Genomic DNA, 26,428 nt, shown 5'->3' with positions numbered 1-26,428 from the left:
ATTAATGAAATCCGAGAAAATTCGCTGGAAAATTCGTCAATGATTAATGTTTCGCCGCAAAAATGTATTCTCTATAGATATATTTTCCGAATTATATCTTGGGTTTGGAATTCTCTCAGATCTCACTTGAGGATCGTTCGAAAAACTAAGTACTTCAAAGAATTTTCATAGATAAACAATGCCCCCAACGGATGTGCCATAAAATTCAGTACAGTTCGTTTCAAAAAGGTAGAACAATTGCATGAAAAGAACTTTTAACAAATCACCTGCAAGATAGCTGAATAATGGGAGGGGGGAGATATATCAAGGAACTAATATCATTTGAGTACGGAAGAAATCATTGAAAGAATATCATGAAAAACAATTGAGCTTAAAGTTGTATATTTGATGTTATCCAATGGTATCAATATCAATAAGATAGTTTTATAATTTTTTTTTTTATAATTTTTCAGCTCTCTACGACCATAGATAGACCTAATGACTATTCTCCTCATTCAATGCACCTATCTAAGTACTTGAGTACCTTCTTGACTTACAGCCATGTCACGCACTGTCTATCCCTCATCCGAGATTATGCAGATCTCGCGTGTACGTACACGTACATTGGCATTCGTCGGCTGAGTCATATGTAAATTCGAACTATCAATCAAAATGTTTTGCGTGGCGCATTAAAAATTGGGATCGAATGGGGGGAATGGAATGAAATGGAAATTGGCAAATGGATTGGCATCGAGATACTCGTACTATAAACAAAAGCCAGATGAAACGATCCAGCCAGAGGGCCAGAACCATGTGCATGAGCCACAATACCACAATATAAACCTTGACCAGATTACAGTTTAATGCGTGCAAATCAAACAGAGGCGTTGTCCATATAGATATGGCACTGCGATAAGGCACGGCATCCATTGAGTGGGTGATGTGTGATGAGGATGTGGAGTGGAGTGGAGTAGGGGTTGCTATAAAATCGATAAATGACAGCACACTTTGCTTTAGTCAGCAATAAAACCGAACGGCAATAATAGTAAAACTTTCGTGGCTCGCAATGACATCAGCAGAAAACTGGTGGAAAACTGCGGAAAAGTCCGCAATATGAAATTGAAAAAATCGTATGAAAAATCTGACCCAAAGGGAATTTAAAGCAAAGTGAAAATCGATCGGACCGGCTAAAGTTTTTCCCCATTACTCATTTGCTATGAATTTTTGGCTGGGATTTTCCAACATTTCCCGCTCTCTCTTTAATTGTGGGGCGAAAACACATGCAGCGTGCAAATTTCTGTTGCTGCCACCGAATTTTATGCCAAATACGCCAGACAAATAAACCAATTAGTTTTTTGTTTTCTGGAAATTTATATTTACGAGCTATTAATACAAAAGCCAGCGCGTGGCCAACACAAAAACAGCAGCAACACAGAATTTTCGGTGCGGGTAGATGCGGCTGACCGGGACAGTGGGGGGCTTGGGGGAGCAGGGAGAACAATTAAGTTTTAGTTAATTAAAAAGTCAGTGGCAATTAATTTAGGGGCTCTGCCGAACAATTTATGGCACACACATAAAGTTATGAAAGCGAATCACAGCGGATTAGCAGAGTGGAACTTTATGGCTGGTGGATCGAAGGGAAGCCGGGAGTCGGTGGTAGATACAAGGACATTTCGAACAGGCTTAAAGTGGGTATTACTGGGGGCTTAGGAAAATGCTATCATCTTTAGATTAGGATATAATGTGGCAACGCCAAGTCGATGTTTTGCAACACTGCATGGACTTAGTGTTGAAAGTGTGCCAGCTTGTTTTATACTTATAACTAAACTACTTTGCCTAGACATTTTGCTTAAATTGAGTGCACATACGAGTCGCAGATGGATCTGGCATACTTTAAGAGATTCTCCGGTTAGTTGCTGCTAAACTTCTGGAACAAGAACTTCACATGCGAAATCACTATTTAATGGCCCAGAGAGTAAAGACAGTGTGTCTCTGGTATTGTCTTGAACGTCTAGAGATGGACCGACTGCCTGCGCTGGGGTTTGGAGTTGTTAGCACACATGTTTACAATAAACCCAGCCAGTCAACTAGAGTGCCAACAAACCAAATGGCAGCTGCATAGCCCAGACATGACAACCTCTCACACGCATACGCCTGACTATCCATACTCGTATACCAAAGTGTGTGTACAACAATAGACATTAAGCAAATGCTTGAGCACTCGCACACAAATGCATTGCTGCGTAGGAGTACTCTTTATATATATATATATATATGAGTATGGAGTGTATTGTAGTCTGAGGCAAAGTCAGTCACTTAGTCAAACGGGCAACCATTTCAATTTGTCAGTCATCCACAGAGCCAAGTGCAGCCGGAATGAATGCCGCCCTCCTCCTTCTGAATGTGTGTGAGTGTGGGCTCGAACTATTTGTATTGTGTGCATGTCAAAGTCGTCGTGTTAACATTAATTAAATCTATAGCCTGACAAGCACAATACTTCACTTCCCATTGCCATTGTCTCGCTGAAGTCTCTCTATTGAATTATTGGTTTTGATTCGAGATTTTTCATTAACTATTTCTCACTCGAAGTCTGTGAGTGTCCTGTATCCTCGGGGGAGTGGAATGCATGGCCACATACTTGTCATAGTTGTTTAAATATATTGAAAAGCACATTAAGTAAATACGACCAGCTTTTGTTTTAATTGGAAATTGTCACCGAGCGCGGAAAAGTATGCAAAGCCCCCGAGGGGCAATAATCGCACACAACTCGTTGATTGTACGCAAAATTGTTTTCATTGCCGCCATTTAAGCATTGAGCAGCATTCGATGGATACATATCGTAATGCTTTCAAATTAAACGAGCTGATTTGCTGCGGTTGATGCTCGTTTCGGGCGATAGTTCAATGGGATTTATATTTAAGCGAGGGGAAGGCGTTTAAGACGCATACAGTTTCCATAGTTTCAAGTTCTCATCAATAACTAATGTAATTCCTTAATCAACCTTTAAGGATGGCCCAGAGCTGGTGTTGATTCGAAATTAATTGAAAACAAAATGTGAAAAGTGGGCTAGGAAAAGCCGACAGCCCGCAGCGCAACGGTAGAACAAAAGTAGCACAAAAGGCATTCGTTTAATTATTTAAATTTAATTTCATGTCATATCAAATTAGTGCCACTCATTTTCACCCCAAGCACGTGGAAAATGTAAAGGCCTCCCAGGCGCAGACCCCACACCGCCTCCCCTCTCCCCAGACACAATTATGCACTGCACATGTGTGTGTGTGTGTGTGTGTTCCTCTCTCCCTGTGTGAGTGTGTGCGTGGGGGCCAACACTTTTTAACTCGTTTCCATTACGTGCCCCAGTCGTTGCCGGTATGTCCTGCGTTCTCTCCTGGTCTCCTGCCGTAAGGACTGGCGTTTATAAATGGCAAAATGTTTATGCATTATGCCACCAGCATATTATTATTATTATTCTTATTATAAACTCATTTCGCTGCCCCGTCAATGCTCACGTAGGCGTAGGGGAGTACTGGGAGCCCTATGCGTGACTGAATGCCGAGAAATGTGTGCATACAGGTGTGTAATAGGCATCACTGCAGTGGCACTGGCCCAGGCACTGGCACAGGCTCTGGCAATTCTTATTGGAGTAGGAGAAGGGCCTGTTGGAGTGGAGTGGAGCAAAAGCAAAAGCAAAAGCAAAAGCAAACAAAAGCAGACGGGGCATAATTGAATTGGCTAAACAACGAAACCAAATGAGAGACCCTACCATGCCAACAAAATGGCTCAAACAAAGGCCAATAATGCAATCTACAATTGCTGTTGTATGTGGAGGGAGTGGCAGTGGCATGTGGCATGTGGCAGCTACTTTGGGGAATACACTCGCCGTCTATGGCTTGCCAAGGAATGGAGCTCTTCGGGGAACCCAAAACCAAATGAATCTTTTAAAATGCTTCAAGGGAAATTCCCCCAATCTTTGAGACCAAGAGAGGAAATGCCTGGCAGACCGGCAAACCGTTTCCAACATAATAGTTTCCCACTTTAACTAATTTGGGTCCAGAGTTTACTGTGAATTCCTAGCTGAAGGTATTTTACAGAAATGGTATTTCACTAATTAAACATCAATTTTCATCCGATTTTGGTTGCAAATTTGCTTTCAAATAAATCAATTTCAATTGTCGTTTCCGTAAATAATTTTATTTGATATTTATTTGTACTTTTAGACCGAACAAATTGCTCGGCAATTTGTTGTTTATTCATTCCGTGCGACCAAATAATTGTAAATCAACAATTATAATCAAATATTTATTGATTTGCCTAATGGCCATATGCCAGATCTGCCACGAATAATACCAAACCAGCACCTGCACCAGCACAATATGCACAAAAGCAGTCGCTAGTCGCACTAATTATGTAACGCACAAACCGCACAAAACATTTTCCGCGAAGCGGAAAAGCGGAAGCTGGAAAATTGCATTCATAACCAAAGCTGGTGGGGCATAATTACACACGGATTGCAGGGGCAAAAGCATTGAAAGGTGGGCTGTTGGGATCGTAGGGACTGTGTGTAGATTGGTACTGTGTGTCCGTTTAATCTTTTCGTTGACTTCGAACACGTCTTAAGGTCAATTATAGCACTAAAGTTCTCAGTAATTACAATTCTTGGATGAATTCAATTATGTATGCAATATTTATCCATCTTTCAATGTGCATTGTCATCAGAGAATGATTTAAATAGACTACATAAAATAAGTAGTTAAAAACGACTCTTTTTCGGTATAATTTTGCAGTACTTTAAACAGTAATTCTTTTTCTTTTTCTTTTTAATCTAAATTAAGTACTTAAAAGCCATTATTGTTTTAAATTTCTAAAGAAATACTTCTGGAGATGTCTGAAGTCTATTAACCAAAAGGAATGACAAACCATTGTCTTGAAGATTCAGTCACTCAGTAATTATATTGTGCATTAATAAGTGTCTCCATCCAATACTAATTCAAAAATTAATTAATGTACACATAAGAGAGATATGCCAAAGCCCACACTCCTCAAACCGTCTAGCCACAGACACAAAGCAGGATGCAGGTGCAGGCGGAGAGGTGGGGCAGGAGCAGGGGTAACCTGCAGTGCACTACTAAGCTTCACAAATATTTAATTAAATATTAAACTATAATTTGATTATTTTACACGTAAAGTTTGAAGTTGTTGGGGCGTTGCAGAAATTGTTAATGACATTTAGGTGGAAAGAGAAGGAGGAGCAGGAGGGGCTGAAGGTGGAGCTGGAGCTGCAGCTCTAGAAACTTTTTCTCCACTAGTCCAACTTTTTTGCGGCTTAGTGTTCGGAAGCATGCGTGGGTGTAGAGCGGTAGAGTGTTGTAAAATGCACAAAAGCATAATTAAATACATAATGAACAAGAGGCAAACAAAATATATAAACAGTGCCAGTGCCAGTGCCTGGGCCGTGGCAGCAGTGGGTTGGAGGTCGCTGCATATCAAATATGTCTCATCTGTGTAGGGTGTAGAGAGTGTATTACATACTGAAAAAGCTTTACGAAATTTGTTCAACAACTGCAAGAGAGGCGCAGAGAGGTAGCTCATTATAAGGGCACAACAAAACCAGCAAGAAGTTGATGCATTTTTGTAGTTTATTGTTGAAATTTGTTAGCTCCTGTTTTTGGCTCTCGAAATGAACTGAAGAACAAAGGACTCTTTGTCTTTTAGTGGTGCTCCCTTTGGCTTGTGGTGTCATATGCATGTTTGCTGTGGCAACCAACTCATAAGCACTTAATTAAGTTTGCTTAGCAGCACTTTTTCGTGAAGATTTCCGAGAATCTTTCAGCACTGGTTTAGCCTTTCAGACACACTCAGAGAAACGATGCAACATTTATCGAATAATGTACCTTCCAATATGATCATAAAGTAATGTAAAAGTGACTGTTTTTATAGGCAATGCTTGGTGTTGAAATATCGTTGTAAATGTACGAGTATGACTTATTGAGGCCGCAAAATCCTGCAAAAATATGCTCTTTTTTTGCTCTGTGCACTTATCACACTGGCCACAAATCCTGACCTGGCCTGCTGCTGTCAGTTGCCACTATCCATCATCATCAGGCTCGGCCAGCTGCCTGCATATTTAATGGGCACTCCAAGGAGTCCAAGTCCTGGACTTGGGCCTGGGCCTCGGCCTGGGCCTTGTCCTGCTCCTGATCTCTCTCCCACTTAATTAAAATTACAAAGCTCAGCCATGGCTCAGGTCTGGCAGCTGCTGTCAAGGAGATGGAGAGCCCAAGTCCCAGTCCTGGCCTAAATTGCCAACATGTTTGCCTCACTTATTGTTTGTTGGTTTGGGGATATGAAAACACTTTTCGATTTTAATTGAAATTTATTGTATTTGTAGGCCGTATGCTGCAGCATAATGCAGTTCCAGGCATCGATTACTAAACAGTGCACAGGAGGAGCCGAGCCCGCTCCCCAGACAGTCATTGTACGAGCATATCATGAGCATTCGAATCAAAGGCCGATTGGGGGCGGCCACAAGTAATAAACATAAATGATATTCAATTATGTTTACCTACTCGTATTCGAATATTCAATGAATTATTGTTATTGTTTGATGTGGCATCAGGGGAGGGGAGAACTACCAAACTATCAATATACTCGTGCTTCAAGAATTTCTTGTCCTGCTTGCAATCAAATTGGTCAAAAGGGAAAGGTCTAATAAGGTATAATCACACACACATACTCACGCACAAAAGGAATGTAAGAAAATTATGTTTTGGTTAAGCAAACAAATTGGAAATTGCCTAGAATAAGGACCGGGATGTAAAGGATAAATGAAAGGAAATTGCAACAGAATGTAAACAAAATGTTTCGAAATTAATCATTGACAGAAATGCAGGCATTCATAGACAGAAGTGATAGATTGTCACAGCAAAAAGACAGGGAACTCTTCTGCCTTAGCTTTGGCTTTCATAATAAATCTATTTTTGATCAATTTTAATACTATTTCCCATATGCATTTACGCTTTGCTGGCTTCGCAACGCCATCAATGAATTAACTTTAAAATCTTTAAATGAATTTTTGAAATATTCAGAAAACCAGCAGCTTCCCCTGGCAGACCAATGCAAGCCCCAGCCAGGGACCTGCCCTATCCTCTGGCCGGGTTCAGCTCTAATGAGAATTATGAACCGCGACTAAAACGTCAAAGGTGAAGCGCAGGAGAGAGCGAGCCAGAGAGAGAGAGAGAGAGTTTTCACGGGAAAAATGTAAATGAAACATATCGTGGATCAAAAAACCAACTGCGAAAAACCAGATGGAAGCTGCTTTGCCCATGGATATACACTGTACAATGTGCACTATATATATATACCTTTATATGTGTATATGTAGCCCTGCTACCTACACACGTATGCATAAATTTCACGCTCAACTGAATGGCGCTCCCAATGATGGCGATGGCGATGGCAGTGGCAGTGGCAGGGGCCAGGGTGATGGCGTTGGCTGGGGGTGATGACGATGCTGACTTGTGTGTTGTATGTGTAATGTAATATGAGTATGTTCCGCGATGGATGCGGAAATCTGCACAAAGGAGAGCTTTCAAAAACAAGAGACAGCCCGAGCGAGAACGAGAGAGGGCCCTGGGCTGGGTTAGACAGTTAAATAGACAGGCCTGACAGGTTGGTCGGGGGCGTGCAAAAATTCTGGCAATGCCATCATTAATCTTTATTTGCACCCCTCCCCCCTCCCTCCACCCCCCCGTTTCTCCAGCATCCCTGGTGCTGCTGAGGCTCCTCCATCCTCCCGACGGACGCGTGAATAATTTAGCTACCTAATAATAAATCATTGCAGCCTGTGCATTAGTTGACTGTCTCTCTTATGCCTATCTGTCTCTCACACACGCACACACTTACATGCAGACGACACCCATACAGACAGACAGACAGACACCCACCAAAAGCGGAAGTGCAGAGTTACATGCTTAAATGCTTATCAAATTTTATGCTTCGCCCCTCTGTGTATGCTACTCCCCCTCTCTCTCTCTCTCTCTCATTCATCCTGTCAGGACCCTCGGCTCCACTAATGAGCATTAATTAATTGCCACGTCTGCAAATGGGCCGAGAGCCACGCCTACCTTAAAGCCAACGCGTGTGGGCTGGCAAAAAGGTTTAGTTGAATTCAGGAGGTTAGCTTTTTGTGCATGATTCAATATAACATATAGAATGGGCGAGAATATGTACACACGTACGCGTATGTGTGTTCCGTTCCGGGAAATGATTACTGTGGATTCGGCATTTCTGTAGAATCCGGAATGGGGTGGCAAAAAAGGCTTAAGTGCCGTCAGTGTTTATTTTTGTAAATTACTAAAAAATTACATAGAAAGGTGAATGAATCTGGGATTGGAGCCTAAAAGCCATCCCCTTGGGGAAGGCAAGTCTTCAAAGGTTGCCATATACGAATGATTCAGCATTACGCATACGTAAAGTAGAGTTTTATGTGGAGAAAGATGTGTATCCCTACCGATGGAAGTGAATAATTCATAAATTCATCGTTCTTTGTATGGAATGTTTCTCTTGGGCTTAAGTTTTTTTTGGGAGCGGAAACCTCTTTTACCTCTTCAAGTTGAACGAAAGGACACTCCTTCGTTCACCAACTTTTGCTTTGAAAATTTGTATCCAACATTCGCAAACATTTGACAGGGCAACCACTTCCTGTGTGCCACACGGCGTATACATAATTACCTTGGGAACACGGCACCACATTTTGTTCTGCTCTAAAAAAAAACTTTTGCAACATTATTGGGATTTTTCAGTGTGAGATACATTTTGGGATTTTTCTCATTTAAAAAAAAGGAATTTTCGGCAAACAATAAAAACAATTTGCAGAATTTCCTATGCAACATAATTTGATTACTTTGCCAAATAGAACAAATTGCACTGGAAAAAAAAACTGAGTAGAGAAATACCTGCAACAGAAGATGGAAATTACATTTGGCCACTGAATGGGAATTTTAATTAAACACTGAATTCTGAGGCAACTCAGAGAGCAGAATGCAACAAATTATTGCCTCAAATATCTGACAAAAACCAGTTGACACCTTGCCCCATAAGAAACCCTGAAAGGAGTGGCAGTAGAGGGGAGGCAGGAGTGGGGTGGATGCCATAGAATATGTTAAAATATTTGGACATCCATTTGCAACTTAGTTTGGTTTTCCGGAGAATGCAATAAAATATTTAAATGCGCAATCAATAAACTGTGCCTGAAAGCCCCGTCAGCCTTCCCCCTCCCCTCCCGCCTCCCCAGCCCCCAAAGACATTCGGCTTTGCATTTATTTCAGTTTTCTGTTCATTTATTTGTCTCTCCTCGTCTCGTTTTCGTTGTGGAAATTTGTATGCTGGAGCTCGAATTGCAGTTTACGGACAGGGTGTTTGCGGTCAATGGCAGTGCCAAAGTGGCAAATATTTTCAATTAAAAATGTTGTCCTGTCCCTCAGTCCCAGGCCCAGGCCCAGGTCCAGGCCCAGGCGCAGTGCTGTCCCTTGTGTCGATTTAATTGTAGTCGGTGCCAGGTAGGCCTGACCCCTAAATAGTTGCATAATCGAGTGGGTTTTCGAATTTGATTGGAATTCGTTTTGCCAGAAATGTTGGGAATATTTTGTGTCTGCAAAGGATATCCCATGTTTTAGGCATCAATTTACAAATTATTCTCGTGCTTACGCTCCTTCGGACTATGTAATCTTTCAAACAGACTTTAGAGCCAGCCGAGGCTCTACTTCCATTTAATTTCTATTTATAAACTCCTCGGCTATGGGCCTCCGAGAAATCTCGAAGCAGGGCAAAGGCGATGGAGAATACCTGGGATTTAAATGCTATTTACACAGCTTTTGTCTGGCCAATAACATGCGCCAAAAGTAAAGCTCAACAGCAGCTCAAGCAGGAACCGAGGAGGTGGGAGACAGCGGAGGAGATAACCCCACCGGGAGGGGGCGCGCGTACAACTAGAACCGCCTCGTAATGCCCCGAAATAGTGTTGACCCTTTCGCCTTTGTCTGGGCACGTATGAAAGGGCTAAAAATGTGACACTAAGGGAATGGGAATGGGAGTGGGTATGGAAAGGGAGCGGCTTTGGTTTAGGGCCATACCAGAGCTGGCCGAGATTCAGCTGGAAATTCTGCACACCTGTCGACAGACATACAGACACACCCGGAGGGGGCGGAGATACTCGTGTAGCTATGGGACTGGGGAATAGGCATTGGGGACTGAGGGCTGGGGATGCCAGCAATTCCCGGTTCAGGCCCTAGCAACGTTATTACCTTGACACATGTGTAACGGCTTTGTTTTCCTTTTTTTTTCTGTGCCGTTCGCCTTTCTTCTCTCAGTGTTTTCCTGTATTCAACAGCAACAGCAAAAGCGGCTTTTGTTTGGCTCTCCCGTCAGAGGGCTGGGCCTCCCTCCTGACCCCTTCACACTCCGAAGGCCTAGCATGTTGCTAATGCATGTTGAGTCGAGCTTAAGACACAATTTCAGTCTGCTGGAAAAGATTTGGCCCCACCTTTGATGTTCCCCCCAAAAGGCACTGGAGGCAGGAGCCTGCCTTCTCGCAGCCGAAATCCATTTAACAATTTCCTTATTTTCAATCAGCCGTCGGGAGGGCAACCAGTAGAACGGAATTTGTTGGCTCGGAATGATTAAGTATGGAGTCGGGGCATACCCTGGAGATATGTGTGACAAATTGTGCGGCTGTTATGATTGTACTTTGAAAGGAAAAAGAAAGATCCAACGAAATCACACCTGATGAGGTTCTATCTCAATAGGAATACTCTCTTAGCCTGTGAAAAGCTTCTCCTGTGATCCCATCAAAGTTCCAGTTACATAAGCTTCTAAGTGCACCATCAAATATCATTCAAACTGCAAACCCCAACCGATTTGATGCGCTTCTATGTTGAAAAACTACCGTGGCAACTCCATTCTTCCCTCTCTCGCTCTCTGCCACAAAACACACACACATACTAAGGCCATGGCCCAGTGGGAGGAGGCGAAGAAAAGCAAGAGAAAATTGATGAAATTGATTTCCACATTGGCAATTTTCTAAGCGGACTCACGTTTGCACCTGACAACTCTGCAACCTGGGTGACCTCTGGCCCCCTCCCCCCTGGACTGCAATCCCTCTCTGTCTCTCCTCCTGCCCTGCACCATAAATACTTTGGCCAAACATTTTGTCATCCATCTTGGACCAAGATCCCAAACAGCCACGTCCACGTCCACGTCCCTGTCTATTAGTTGCTGCTGCAGAAGCTCCAGCTTCCACCTCCTCGGCCCCTCTGGGCTCAGACGTCGCCATCAACACGGGCATCCATTTCCCAGACTTTGCTTCAATCTTGGCCAGCAACCGGCGGACTGTAGCAGGGGAGTTCCTGCCAGGCAGGCAGAGGTTACTGGAAGCCGTGATCCCACTGATTTTTTTGTTGCAGCACGTTTACCTTATATTTTGCTCGACTTTTTTCCTGCTTGCTTGCTTCCTTGACTGTTGCAACAAATTGTGTGCTCTGCAGAGGAGCAAAAGGTTGCGGAAGGTGGCAGAAGAAGTGGGGGCGTTCACTAACGACAGTTTATAAAATATTCAACCTGCCTGCCAGACAGCGACTGCGACTGGCCTCGGCTGGCTGCTGGCTGCCGGCTGCCTGCTGGCTGTCTTGGCAGCTAAAAGTTTTTAATGAATTTTTCAGCAAGCTAATCGAAGTCAATGTTAGTTGAAAAATGCATTAAATAACGTGGCACGTGTGCTCAGCGCTCAGCGCTCAACGGGCGTCGTATACGTATGCGCAATGTCCCAATCAATTTTGCAATTGAGACCAGCAAAAGACATGTTGACACATCCCCGAAACAGAATACTACTGCCACAGGATTCACCAAGAAATGAAGATTTAATTTGGCTTTTCGACTGCCAGTTTTTGACATTTAAATGCCAGCTAGAAAAAAGTCAGAGTCAGCCCAGAGAGAGAGAGAGATCTGGCCTGTGCCTAACCAGGCATATGAGCAGCTCTTCTTTTCGTTTCTGTTTTCCGTGTTTTGCTGCTTATCAAATTTGCAATTCAAATTTGGAATTTTCTGCTTGGCGGATATGTGAGAATTTGTTGGCAAAAGACCAGAAAAGGGTAAGGGTTTTGCCCAATGATAAGATAAATATTTGATTGTAAGTGCAGCAGGGAGACTCTTTGGAGCTTGGAGTCTGCTTTTCCGCGTTTTAAATTGATTTTTATCTGCGACAGACAGGCAGGCAGGAGATCTGACAGGAAGCAGGAGAAAAAACTGCAAAAATTTCATTTCTGCATAAAGTTTAAGTCCAGGGATGCGGCCATGGCGTATGCGTGATTTCAGAGAAAGAGAGCGAGGGGGTGGGCGAAAGGGTTAGAGGCAGGGTTAGGGAATATTTCGCAACCAGAGACTACTAGTAATTAACTTTCTCAAAGGGCAATGCTGGGCAGCGCATAACTGAAATATTTATCCAATTAATTTCTACCTTGGTTGCCAAGCAATTTATTGCAACATTTTCATTACACTCCTGCCACTGCCACTGCCTCATGCCTCTTGCCTCGAATGCTGCTGCTGCTGCTACTTCGTGGCATATTTTCACTGGTTTGTGTTTGCTTTAGTTCATCGCATCTCTCGTATATCTCATTTTGTTTCTGCTTCTGCTTCTGGGATGCTTATCTTTGGCTGCTGAAGCATGCTGCTGTTGCACGTTGCACGTTGCACGCTGCTGTATGCTGTATGCACCTTGTGCCAGGCAGTGTCCCCGGGCTGTTATTTCAGTTGCACTTCTCCCACTCTATCTCCCATTTTTCTGTCTTTGATTGCTAACTCCTGGCGCTCCTCCGCTCCGGTTTCCCTTTAAGTAAGCGCCTCAATTATAGACTCAGACGGAAGGACTGAAAGACTGACAGACGACTGGCAGACTGACAGACTGACGGACGGACAGACGTCGAGTAATGCGAGCCACGCAACTGATGAAAGAGGCAACCATTTTTCTGCTATTTCAGGCGTGGCAAGAGGAAAAAGCTCGGGGAAAATGAAGTAACAAGAGAGAGACCGAGACCGGGACCGAGGCTGAGCCTGAGCAGGGCTTATAAGTAGGGGTTTAAGTACCCCGAAGCGAACTCCTCGCTGTGTGTGCTCTGCAATTGAGCTTTGGGTAAATAGTTTGCTTGGTTTCAGTTGGCATTTGATTGGTAATCATGGCCACAGGCCCCCGCCGGGCATCACAATTGCAAGACACGGAATGCGAAAGGGTCCCTTTTTGTGGCCTCTAGAGCTCCTTTGAGATGTACTTTATTTAGGCAAGTTACGAGTATTTAAAAATGGTTTCATCTTTCAAATTTCGTTCCATTTAATGAAACTTTATGGTTGGGCCAATAAATTTTTGTCCTTGCCTCATTTTCGGGTCCATTGACACCGAAATGAAAGCAAACCCCCCTTTGGCCATTTTCATACATCAATTCTTGTTGTTTTTCCATTTTCAATTTACAAAATAACATTTTCAGTGTCAGCACAAAGTTGTTTGGCATTTTGCAAAAATTATTAGCCAAAATAATGAGACTCTACGCCCCAAAATTTGCTTGCTCCTCCGCATGTCTTCACTTCATTTCCTTCAGCCAGTGCCCTGTATCGGGGTTTTCCTCTGGCTGCCGTTCTGGCTTTCTGCCTCCCACTTGGGCCGAAACCAGCAATGACCTAATAAATCCGTTTTATGTCTTGGCCCTGGCGCCGCCTTCTTGGCCGGAAATGCCAGCGGCGTCTGTTCGTGGTTATCCCTCGAATACCACCCATATATATTCCCTCCTGCTGCTCCTCCTCCCCCTGCTTCCACTGCCACTTTGACTTCGGCATCGACTGCGACTTCGACTCCCTGCCATTTCAATTCATATTCAAATTCAAATTGTAGGCGTGGTCCCGCCATTTATTGTCTGGGCCATTAGCTGCACTAATGATCCATTCAGCAGGGGCGAAGGAAAAGAAGCGCTCTAAAGGGGGAAAAAACTGCGGAGGAGGAAGCCCCAAAGGCGGCCATATTCAAATACGAGTCCCAGACACAGCCATGCCCAAGCAAACCAATACCAATACCAATACCAATACAGATGGATAGACAGTCAGCCAGACAGACGGACAGACACAGCGGCATTGTCAATATGCTTAATGGATTTTCAAATATTTAAACAACCTCTCGAGAACCCAAGAAGATGGCGGTTGCCCACCGCCACTAACACTGCCACAGGCACGCCTCCTCCTGCTGCTGCTCCTTTCTAGGGATACTAGGGATGGCTCTGGCTCTGGCTCTATTTGCCCTGAATGCATTCGCATTTACGCATTCGCCAAACACATATAAATCAAATGTTATTAGTGGCTGAGAGTGGGTCAGTAATGGAATTACAAATTGGATTGGGAATGTGTTTTCTTTTGTTTGTCCTGGCCTAGCCGATAATTGATAATTGATAACTGGGTCAGCAGAACCGAGAGGCTGGTGCTCCCATCGGAATTATGCAGATTGAAAAAAAACGTGCAAAGGGAGTGGGGAGTGGGGAGATCCTTGCTCCTAACCGATATCAAACTGCACTCTTCCTTGAGGGAGGACTCGTAGGAATATGCATTTTATTTTGATTTCAATTTAAACTTTTAATGAGTTTTTCCATTGTGCCCCCTAATGCCACACACACACACACACACACGAGTGCGAGTAGATGTACATGTATTTGTGCAAAGGGCTGCCAACTTGCTGCGGATTTCGCTCCGAGTTTATTTATTTACAATTCACGCTGGAGCAGAGTTTCGGTTTGTCTTTTATCATTTTTCTGTGCGATTTTTTGGGCGGTTGGGTCTGAGCTCTGGCGCAGATTTGGACAAAATTTTAAATTAATTTGCAAATAAATTCAATTTAAATGCGGCTTTGCTGCCTGATGTTTTTGCTGTTTTTGTGTTTGGCTTAAACTAATTGCCACTGCAGCTGCAAATCTCTGGAAATTCGTTCGTTTCCCCAATTCACAAATTGCATATTAAATATTTTTGGCAACAAATTTTTAGCTGAACGTAAAACAATTTCAATTTAATAGCCGGTTGCCAAAAACGTACAAAAATTTTAGATATACAAATTCCACAAAGCCCGGCGGCTAATCTGCGTGGAATTATTTAAAGGAATAAAAGCAGAGAGAGAGAGTGAGAGAGAGAGAGAAAGATCCTCCTGCGAACCCGCAATTTGTGCTTCTGTCAGTCAGTCAAACTATGAGCATTGTTCGAGGGGCAGGCCAGGACAGGCCCATCAATATACATGTATATCCGAATGAAAAGCGAGCGAATAACTCTATGCCTGAGGCCTTGCCTGACATTAATGAGCAAATGTGAAAAGTTTTCATTGCAATTTTTCTGCTGTCACCCAAAAAGAAAATATCCCTGATTGTCATTGTTCAATTTCCCACAGCCCACAGCCTACGGCGCTCCTTTTGTCCGATTGTCCGCTTTACAGGACCCCGCTACTCGATGTCCAGATCTGGCATGAAAAGGAAAATGTTTGCCCACAAATATCATACCAATTTGTGTTTGAAAAATTGCGGGCAGAGGCCTTCCGCCCACCTTCCGCCCAAAGTTCAAGCGTCAGCGGAAAAATAAAAAAAATGAAACCCTGAAAGAACACAATTAAAATGGCAATTAAATGCGTTTCAGAAAAATTAAAAATCCAGCATGTAAACATATTCAATTGAATTGATTATAATTGTTTATATTTTACGAATTCAGCAGAGGGGATTATTTGTTCCCGATGCACTGAGAATAATGGGAGTACACTTGGTGGCCGTTTATTCTTTGGCATCCTTCCATTGGTGCCCCTTTTTCTGCGAGTGTCCTGCATAAATATCAATATACTCGTAATTATGTGGACAAATTATTTGGATCTGCAACTATTTGTATCGCATGCCGAGTAATTAATCACCCAATGAATTTCGGGTAATTTTAATTTACTGAAATCCCTCCAGTGACATCTGCTAAACAGTTCAATGAGCACCGTGCACATAAAACTAATTTGCATGAGTGTCTCTATGTGTCTATGCACCGTTAATTAAGATTTAATGGCATGCCCCGCCCTGCCCTGCCCTGCCCTGGCAGTACTTCGATCGGTACCGCCCCCTTATCCTCTGTTATCCACCTCCCTTATCCCTTATCCCTTTTCTATTTGCCATTTTGGGTACGTAATTAAGCGACAATAAGCATTTAATACACATTTTCTCCACTCAACACACACACACGCCTACACTTCTGTATACACACATACACACACACACTCACGTATGGAGTTGCAATTAGTTGAGCCTTCTCCGTGCATGTTTACGCTAGCCTTTAATGCCACGCCCATTAAGTACATACTCCGCCCAATTGAACACACACACACACACACACTCACACACTGTGAAACAGAAACAACAAATTGTTGGCTAATTTCGAGTTTGGAGAGGAACCGAAATGCCGCCACTGCCACCGCCTCCGTTGACATGACAATACGGTTCTTATATGTACTATATACTCGCACTACGTATATATACATGTACGATATCTACACATTAATGTATCCTGTTATGGGTATGAATGTACGCACTTATTGTCCTTGTTGTGTACTGGTATATGCCTGCAATTAAAAATTATCTGCGAGAAGGCATCGGACATAAAATACACTGTACATTTTCGTTGACATTAGCCCCCAAAAGAAAGAAGGGACTCTCCGCCGTGAATGCTTCAAAGAAAGCAAATTCCGCCATGGCTTTTCATTCGAATCATTTCGATAAACGCCACAGAGTAGGCAATGGTTTTCATAGTGATCTGATCTCCGACATTTAAAATCGAATCCCTCCACAAAAAAGACAGACTTTCCTCGGGCAAATGTTTCCTTTGCGCGAGTGTTTAATCACAATTCCCTAATTTAATGTCTTTCAGTGTAATAAATTTAGCCCACATAATTTGTGTGGCTGCTCTACGGAGTCCGGACTAAATGGCAGGAGGAGGAGGAGGCGACTTGCATCAGATTAGTAATTATGTAGCAAAACCTTCCCCCTCCCACAGACACACACACGCACACTCACTCATGTGAAGTGGAACACATAGATACTCTCAGCGAAACCCCATAAATCCGCGCATAAATATAAATTACACAAAAGACACATACACACATACACACATGCACCGCATACAAGCACAGCAATATCAATTTACTTTTGGGGGGATGTCAAAGGTTAAATAAAATCTCATGCATAATGAAACTGTTTTTAGATGTCTTTTGGCCTGCGGCCATTACTTATGTTTTATGACATGCGGCTTAGGGTTTTATACGAGTATCTTTCGGCATTTGGGCACTGCCTAAGCCTAAGCACCTCTAAGGTGGAGCCTTGGCACTAATTAGCAACTAAGTAATGAGCCACATTTCTCTCATGCGAAATTTCCCCTCTTCTTGTGATCGTTTCAGACAATCATCCGCGAAATGAATCGCCTGGGCATGATGGTCGACCTATCGCACGTCTCGAAGGGCACTATGCGCGACGCCCTGGAGGTGAGCGAGGCCCCTGTGATATTCTCACACTCCTCCGCCTACGAGCTGTGCAACACGAGCCGCAACGTCCAGGACGACATCCTGCAGTCGCTCGCCAAGAACGGGGGCCTCGTGATGGTCAATTTCTATTCGAAATTCCTCTCCTGCAGCGACAACTCGACCGTGCACGATGCAGTCGGTAAGTTATCGGAAGTACTTAACCCTAACTGCATATCTATCCGCCATCTCCAGTTCCCTTTCATGAGTTATCGGTGCGAAATCAATCAGAGCCCCAGTGCTGCCCTCGTGGCGGTCTTCATTGTCTTTGGCGGGTCCTGATTGTCAGTCTATTGTTTCAGCTAGTCCATTATTGCCATCTGTTTCTTATGTCTCTGTGCTCGGTGCTCTTGCTGATTCTGATTTTTCTGCCATTGCCTTTGACGGGCCATCAAAATGGGTCCCGTAATCACTTCCTGTTCCGTTGTCTTGCTACCTCTATTCTTCTGCTTTCCATGTATATATTTTTATATACTCTTACAAAGGGTATTATCGTTTGCCCAAGAACATTGGTTTTGATGGTTGATCTTCCCACTCGGCCTCCCTAAATGGCCCACAAAATACTTGCTTTTCGGACCGAAGAATCCATCGCCCAAAAACATGCTCGACATGGGTCTCTGGGTCCGAGTCTCTGGCATCGCCAGGGTGTCTAATGCTTCGACCTCAGAGAACATATCCTTTCTCTTTTACTTCTTGAATAAGTATTATAATGAACCTGTCTAATATTCACCCTCCCCCTCACCCTCTCTCTCGCCCTTTTTCTTTATCTTTTCATGTCATTGGCCCTTTGTTTTTGGCTGGCCCGTGGACACATTTCAAATTCGCGAATATTTTAATAACGCTGACTTATGATGATGCCCCTCTGATGCTCTCTCTCAACAATGGACCCCTTAATGAACTTAACAACAAATGGCAACCCCGCCGCCCCGCCCCGCCCCGCCCCGCCCCGACCAACCGCGGATATCGGTTCCTTCTGCGCTGGACTCTCGCACTGGACTCCCGCTTTGGCACACAGCGCATATTAATCACATTAAGCGCGTCGCTGGCATCGATCACGTTGGCCTCGGCGCCGGCTACGACGGCATTAATTAGTAAGTAAAAGTCATTTATTTCACTTAAATTCACATTTTCACATAGCTCCCTCCTCTCTCATGTGGACGGACTGTGTGGTCCTGCAGGTGCTTTCACGCTCTTCGGTTCTTTCCTTCTTTACTCTTTTGTTCTCTTGATTTTTTTGTGTGTGTGTGTTTTTAAGTTATTAATTGATTATATTTAAGTCCTCGGACTTAACATTGGCATATTGCCAGCGGTGGGGCATGGGGCAAGGGGACGGGATGGGATGGGAGATGGATGTGGATAGACCGTTATTATTTTACCGCTCATTATGGGCACTTTTCCTTTTTCGCTTTTCCGCTTTTCTGGCCGCCGAGAGGCCAGCCAACAGAGCAGCCTGTGCAATCTGTTTGCGAGTTTTAAGATAATTTAATGAGCTCCCTCCGGATAATGAGTGGCAGGCGATACAAGATTACCAGTAAACGGATTGAACCTATGGACCAGCCATAAACCGCTTAAAACAGAGTCGAGTTGAGAACAAAAGAATCCGGTAATACCAAATTGTAAGCAGGGAATCATCGCTCATTAAAGCCCTCTCTTAATGGACGACTTCATTGGCAGCAGAATTGCCTACGGGAATGAATGTATAATGATTGCCACGGCCATCTGTATTGTGCGGATATGTATCTATTTTGAGACATAACATTCCTAGAACCCCCGAAACAGGATTTCTAGATTGAAAACAAACCAACACTCCTCGATATTTTTACCCAAAAATACAAAAACTTTAAGTCCCCAATGAACCAGCATATGACCCAGTTTGTGGTTCAGGCTCCCCATGAACATCATCAGCCACATCATTGCTCTTCATTATCATTGTAATTATTCCTCGTGTTGCTGCGAAAGTGCATTTGCATAGATTTCCATTTCATTGCATCGTGGGACACAATGTAGAAAACAAACAAAATATTCTGGCCAAAAATTTTGATAAGCCTACCAACGTGTCCCCTCTCCCTTCCTCTCTCTCTCTCTTTCTCTCTGCGTGAATTCTGAATTATATATTTCGAGTATATGATGGCCCACAATGTTGTAAGCAGCCTACAATTTGTTGTAGTGCATATTGCAGAGGGGAAATTCAACCCCAAAACAACAAATGGCAAATGGGCAAAAAATATTTCGTGTAAATCAATTTCCAGTGAAATGAACTTCATTTTGTTTTGGTTTTCGGGGCAACGCGACCGCACAAATTGGGTAGAAAAAACAAGAAAACTGAAATTGCGTAAATGAATATTTATGAGTCAATTGCCGAGATACCCAGGCCCCCTCCCAGAAACGGAACAAACATGAACACGACATAATAAATAACTAAAATTCTATGAAATTACTAAATGTCAAATGGTCTTGTTTCCGGTTCGTGTCAAACCACATACGTACACCTCTACACAGACAGACACAGAGAGAGAGAGAGGGAGAGAGAGATCCTGGGGGTATACCCAAATAAATATACACCTTAAAGCTTCATTGAGCATGTGACACCCTGTCCATGTTTTTACATTCCCCTGTAGTAGTTTTTCCACGAGCTTCGTTTTTTTTAATTAAATTGCCATTACTTTTACTGATTATTGTGTATAAATATTGTGAATTGAATTTTAAGTTTTCTGCCCGCAAAAGCCACAAATGAGTGCTATTAATTTGGCAACACGCACCAGCAGCAGGCACAACGACAACGCCCGGCCATACAAAAACAATTTGGCCGAGCACTCAAACATTCGAATTGAGTGAAATTTCCAAAATGGCCAAAAGCCAAGAGCCACCACCCCCCAGAACAATCCAAGAGGAAATAGAACATAAATTGTTTTGTGTTCTGCTGTTGTTATGGTTTTATTTTTGAAGAATGCTTGAAATATTTTATACAAACCAATACAGGGTGATGCAGAATGTGGGGCACATTTATAGTGTTTTTGGTGTGCTATTCTGCTGGTCTCAAGGAACCTTTGTTCGATAAAAGATACCCGATGCATTACATGTGTAAAAGTATAGCCGCTTCCCCACCCGCTGCCTTAAACTTTGCGATGATCGATTCGGACTAGAAATAATTTAGCTAACATCCATAAAAATCAATCGAAGATGCATCACCCTATTTACATTTGTGCTCCTTTGTGCTCCACACAGAGGAATGCTCCGGCTCGTGTCATTTAAATCGTGTTTGGCCTAAACGCCTGCATATAAAAGTAAATTATTATTTATTTGTATAAATGCCTGTTCATAAAATATGATTACCGAGCACTTGAGCGTCCGGCCTGGCCTGGGCCTTCAGAATGTACATACATATACGAGTATGTATATTTATTATTTATTTTCCTTTGTGGGTTGTGTTGTGTTGTGTTGGTTCATTATTTATTTGTTTCTCTGAATGTGAATGTGACTTGACTTGAATGCTGCTTTATTACCCATAGAGAGTGCTGTCCATTCGATTCTCACTTTGTTGTGCCTTGGCTTGTTTATTCAATTTATTTTTGTGTGTCATATATTGTTTATGGTTTAACGAATATTGAAATAAATTGTGCAGAAAGTTTTGAAATATATGTGTTTTATGTGTTTGTGGGGTGATAGGAAATCCAGAGCTCGGACTAATCGATCTTTTATCTTGTTTTAGCACACCCAAAGGCCTGGAGGATGTCTCCTCGTATCCGACCCTCTTTGCGGAGCTTCTGGGTGGCGGCTGGACGATGGATGAGTTGACAAAGTTGGCGGGCGGTAACTTTCTGCGGGTCATGCAGCAGGTGGAGAAGCTGAGGGACGACAAAAAGACTGCCGGAGTCAAGCCGTACGAGGATCACCCCAACTTCCGCACCGACGATCCGTACAACTGTACCTCCAGCTAATCGAACACCGGCCCCAAGCAATCAGAGGTTGTACCAGAGATCCACCCGACCCGGCGTCAGGCAACGAATGAATAAAGTTCTGCTTTTGCTGCAGCAACTTTGGATTTCTATGTATAGAGGATACAAAATTTAGCATACTCACAGTCTAGATACACATAAGATTCGTATAAGCTTTAAATACATAGTTAATAGATATATAAGCCATATTTATATGCCTGAATATCAGGCAGAAGAAATATTTTTCCTCTTTCCCCCTCCCTGTGTAAACGAAGCGAATTTCTTTTGATTTTGGTGACAATCTACAGACTGCCAAAAAAAAATAAATAAAATATATTATAAGCTACACACAAAACCCTCATATTTATCCCGTAAATTTTGCTTTATTTTTTATCCAGAAATAATATAACTTTGTTTCAAAAAACTCCAAGCTGGACCAACAAATAAACCCATTTCTCATTTAGCCCCCAGATATTTCCATTATCCGAATAATTTACACGAAAACTACATATCAAAGTATGTAATAAATAAACGAATAAAACGAAAACAACAAAAGAAAAAGATTATAAAAATATTTAAAGTAAATGATTTTTTGCATTCAAATTCAATGCAAATATTTGCTAGTGGGAAAGCATACACTTAAATGAATAAAATAATATAAAATATTGTATTCAAATATGTAAACAGAACCTTAAATATAGTACTTAAGTCCCAGGCTTCAGGCGGGACATAAATTAAATATTTAGTTAAATTTTTAAGCAGTTGCTGCAGTCGGACGGGGCTCAAACTGGAGAATGAATAGCGTAATAAATACTAAATTAGTTTTTAAGTGTGTAAGTGTGGGCGTGGCACTGCCTACCGCACAGAAAAATGTACATAGATTACATATAGAATATAGGATTAATATATGTACACAATGGAAGTCACGATTTCTCCATAATTTTCCCCCGAAGAACACATCGCTCTGTCGTCAGTTTGTCAGTCTCTCTGTACCTTCTAAAGAAAAACCACATGAAAGAACGAAAATCTAGTGAAATGCTCCTAGCCTAAGTAAACAAATTATACATACACAAACCGAATTATTGCAAGTGGAAAAACCCCCAATAATTGTGCATTTTTCTAAACCGTAACCGAAGAATAATAACTAATGCAAATCTATATAAATATATACATAAAGATCTATTGTTACGTTTTTGTACGATTTTGTATGTGTAAATAGCATTTTTACCTATGCTCTCATTTGTATGATTATTATATAGTTTTCTAGCAAAAAACCATTTAAGCTAAATACGAGTATTGTATCGGATCAGATTCTGACGCGGAGACAGTTGTTAGTTCATAGGTCGCGGGTCGCGCCTGCAAGGCGTGGCTGCTAAATAAATATCTGTAAAGTTTATACATATATGAATACGCCTAGATATTCAACCGGAGTAACATACACAAACATGCATATACACGCATATATATATTACAGAATCTCAATTCTCCAATCTCAATTCCAAAACGATTAATCCACTTTTTCTTTGGATATTTTTGGTTTTGGTATCCGGAATACACACAGACACGCATATGTAAAACCAAATTGTAGTTAAAAACTTGAAAATGGTAAAATGTTTAGAAAATAAAACTCAAAGGGCAACTGAAATTCAGTAATATAAAACAATTAAAGAAAAATGACAACCAGTTTGTTTAATTTCCAATTTTTAAATGTTGGCGCGCACTGGCATGAAAATACATCGCATATTGCGTGAGCCGAACATCGGTATTTTCTCGTACGCAATCGATAGCAATCAGCTGCTGAATCGATACATCCACGAAAATGCGGTCACACCGACTTATATTCTACCAAAAATTCATGCCAGGTTGACCATTTACTGTACATCGGTATATATAGTGGTATATTTTGATCGATCACTATATTATTTTGAAGAAAAATGGTTTGTCAATCGGATAAAATTATGTGGGCTGGGCTGAGAGGTCTGTCTAGCTAATAATATTCGACGGAATATCAAAAACGAGGAATATGTAAAAATTGAATTCGTCAGTATATTTACGGTATATTTTTAAAATGAGACGGTATATTTCTGTGGGTCATACGGTATATTTTAACGATAAATCCGCGGTCACACTGTCAGACGGTATGTTATTATTAAATTAAATATTAAGTTAAGAAAAAACAGCCAGTGCATGTGTGCCGCCCCCTTGAGGATCGAACTCCATTGCCACATCGTATGGCCGCAGAGAGGAGGGCGGGCGCCGAGCTACTGGGCCTGCAATCGCCTCCCCGAGATGACAAGGAGCTGTTCCCGGCGACTCCAGACAATGTCCATCGCCGTGGAGCGAGTGAACTAAGCTACAATGAGTTCTACTGGAAATACATGCACCAGAATTGGCCCGTCGTCATTACGGATGTGTCCACCAACTGGGAATGTCAGCAATGGACCAGCAACAGCTACGGGGACGACAATGCCAATGCAAATGGGATTACGAACAGTGCCTTGGCCGGCGCTCACATCAATTTTGACTACCTCAGAAGACGTATTGGCGACTGTCCAGTGCCGGTGGCCGACTGCAACGCCACCTACTTCAACAGCCATGCCAAAGTAGAGCTGAATTTTCACGATTACCTGAACCGCTGGCAGAGCCGCATCGAGAACGAAGCGGAGGAAGTAAATAGCAATGTGGCAGGGAAGACGACGGATAATCTCTACCTCAAGGATTGGCATCTGGCTGCCCAAATGCCCGGCTATGATTTCTACAAGGTGCCTAAGTACTTTGCCTCCGACTGGCTGAACGAGCAGTTGCTCGAACAGAAGCGAGACGATTATCGTTTCGTTTACATGGGACCCAAGGACTCTTGGTAGCTACAAATATTACTTATAGTACATATGTACAAATAATTAACTTTTCGTTCGCTTTTGTTTTTAGGACCTCCTATCATTCGGATGTCTTTGGTTCGTTCAGCTGGTCCACCAACATTGTTGGTCACAAGAAGTGGTTGATTATGCCGCCCGGCCAAGAACTCAAGCTAAGCGACCGCCTTGGAAATCTTCCCTTCAGAATTAACGAACAGTTGCTGGAAGAGCATAAGGTGCACTACTTTACCATCAATCAGACAGCCAATGAGGCCGTCTTTGTTCCCAGCGGCTGGTACCACCAATCACAACTGGTTCAATGCCTGCAATATACTGATGGTCTGGCGTAACCTCCTGAACAACCTGAAGGCCGTACGGAAGGAGATCTCCGATTGCCAGCAAATGGATAACTTTGAGGCCCACTGCCAGACCATGCTGCGGGCCAGCTTCGGCATCAACTACCTCGATTTTATAGAACTTCTAGAGTTTATATCCGCACGTCGATTGGCCGCACTCGTAGACAATTCAACGACCACCAAATTTTTACTTTTTGATACCTATAAAATGAGCGATTACCATGTGCAATACGATCTCGAGTGCTTGCGAAAGCTGCTGACTCTGATGCTGGAGGATTCCAGTGTGCAGCAGAGTCCTGCTCAAATGGAACGCTGTCAGCGTTTACTCAGCCAATTGGCGGCATAGAAGTCGTGTCTAGTCAGATAGAATATAAAGCCGCTTGGCTTTGAGTATTTTTTTATACCAAAGTTGTATGCGTATACAAGATAGTTGTAATATTTTACTATTCATGTATGTAATATGTGTAATATTTTATTATAAATCTATAGTAATCAAGTGTAACTACTCGCCATCGGGCCATGTAAACTCTCCAGTAGTGGGCTTCGTTCTGAGCCAGACGCATTGGTCGATGATCCGAAAGCCCAGCTTGCTGAACATCCCAGCGGATGGCTTGTTGGAGGGACCTACGAGGGCCATCACATCGTGTCCCTGGGTGGCTAAGCGATGTGAAATCTCCCTGGTTACGAGGCTCCCAAAGCCGCGTCGCTTGTGGCAGTCTTTCACCTGCAGGGCGCCTAAATAGCCGCCCTGTAACCTTAGAGGTTTACATAATAATAAGATGGCTTCGACTTGTAATCTGTTAACCATCATTCACCTGATGCACCAGGCCACCAATTCCTGGGTTTCCTCTGTATATAGACCAGCATTCACGCACATTCGAATTTGTCTTTGGATGAAGTACAGAGAACCCAAGTGATGGTTGGGCCATTCCTCATTGATCAACGGAGCATCTGCCTCACTCAATGATTTAAAAATGAAACCTGACGGAGGCCTGAATGAATATATAACTTATAACGTCGACCAACGAACTTTATTTCATTCACTTACTCAACCTTTAGCATCAGGGCATCCTCTGCCTTCATGTAAAACAAATCAGTGGCATCACGGAACTCCAAATTCAATTCTTTTGACCGAACAACATTATCCAACGCTTCGATGTGTCTGGAGGGTATGGAACTGCACTTGAAGCCAAAGGACCAATCCAGTAAATCGAGGGCCTGCCGCGTAAGTCCATTTGTGTTGTTTATACTTCCCACAAAAATCTGATAGCGATCCTAAAGAGTACTTCTTAGAAATGTTATATGTAATTTAAGAGTATCTCATTACAGACCACAACAACAAAGAGCGCATCATATCTGGCCTGCTCTCCCTCTAAAGTAAAGAGTTTTAAGTTCTTGATTTGTGGATCCGCCTTCAGAAATTCTATAAAATTATCGAGACAATAGTATTCGGGACAGTATTTGGGCCAGTTTTGTTTGTAGAGCTTTTGAAACGCCTCCAGCTCTAACAATCCAATAACTTTTAGTTTATAACTCATTTCGTTGGAGCACAGCACACAACCTCTCGCAGCAACAAGCCAAACGAAAATGAGTATAAAATATACCGATTATGGGGTGTTTGTACCTCTTAGCAGGCCTCTCTTAAATGTATATGCTATCATCCGCCTCTCTTTATCAACCAGTTTTCTCTTAAGTTAA

At 42.7% G+C, this 26,428-nt stretch overlaps 3 protein-coding genes across 4 annotated transcripts in view; 2 read left to right on the top strand and 1 right to left on the bottom strand.

Moving 5' to 3' along the window:
* Positions 1–21,925, top strand: part of LOC6589476 (protein naked cuticle) — a 131,952-nt gene extending 110,027 nt beyond the window's left edge. Inside the window, exons 11-13 of the mRNA XM_026988428.1 lie at positions 17,465–17,726; positions 18,600–18,675; positions 21,294–21,925. Coding sequence (XP_026844229.1) covers positions 17,465–17,726; positions 18,600–18,675; positions 21,294–21,522 — 567 coding nt within the window. The 3' untranslated portion in view covers positions 21,523–21,925. The remainder of the gene's footprint in view (positions 1–17,464; positions 17,727–18,599; positions 18,676–21,293) is intronic.
* Positions 21,926–23,680: 1,755 nt separating this feature from the next.
* LOC6589478 (jmjC domain-containing protein 4 homolog) lies at positions 23,681–25,232 on the top strand. The gene is given in 3 exon segments (XM_002014888.2): positions 23,681–24,379; positions 24,448–24,675; positions 24,677–25,232. Coding segments are annotated over 3 exon segments (1,257 nt in total). The 5' UTR covers positions 23,681–23,750; the 3' UTR covers positions 25,077–25,232.
* Positions 25,223–26,371, bottom strand: LOC6589766. 2 transcript variants are annotated; one of them, XM_002014889.2, is made up of 4 exons: positions 26,062–26,371; positions 25,779–26,005; positions 25,546–25,722; positions 25,223–25,485 (listed from the first exon to the last, which is right to left on the bottom strand). In XM_002014889.2, exons 1-4 carry the CDS (start codon positions 26,266–26,268, stop codon positions 25,233–25,235), a joined length of 864 nt encoding a protein of 287 aa, XP_002014925.1. In that variant the 5' UTR covers positions 26,269–26,371; the 3' UTR covers positions 25,223–25,232. The 2 variants fall into 2 exon arrangements, with proteins under 2 accessions (XP_002014925.1, XP_026844616.1); XM_026988815.1 differs by having other exon boundaries at positions 25,779–25,993.
* Between the last annotated feature and the right edge of the window lie 57 nt (positions 26,372–26,428).

This window comes from Drosophila persimilis, unplaced genomic scaffold, assembly GCF_003286085.1.
Source record: "Drosophila persimilis strain 14011-0111.01,24,50 unplaced genomic scaffold, DperRS2 tig00000191-arrow-pilon, whole genome shotgun sequence".
Classification (NCBI taxonomy): Eukaryota; Metazoa; Arthropoda; class Insecta; order Diptera; family Drosophilidae; genus Drosophila; species Drosophila persimilis.
The sequence above is the reverse complement of the archived record's forward strand: the minus strand, read 5'-3'. Positions and strand labels throughout refer to the sequence as shown.

Excerpts from the sequence above, each read along its gene's own strand:
- LOC6589766 (XM_002014889.2), bottom strand. The coding sequence starts at position 26,268 with ATGAGTTATAAACTAAAAGTTATTGGATTGTTAGAGCTGGAGGCGTTT. Across the intron at positions 25,723-25,778 it reads GCCCTGATGCTAAAGGTTGA|GCCTCCGTCAGGTTTCATTT; the intron begins GTAAGTGAATGA and ends ATATTCATTCAG. Across the intron at positions 25,486-25,545 it reads TTGGTGGCCTGGTGCATCAG|GTTACAGGGCGGCTATTTAG; the intron begins GTGAATGATGGT and ends TAAACCTCTAAG.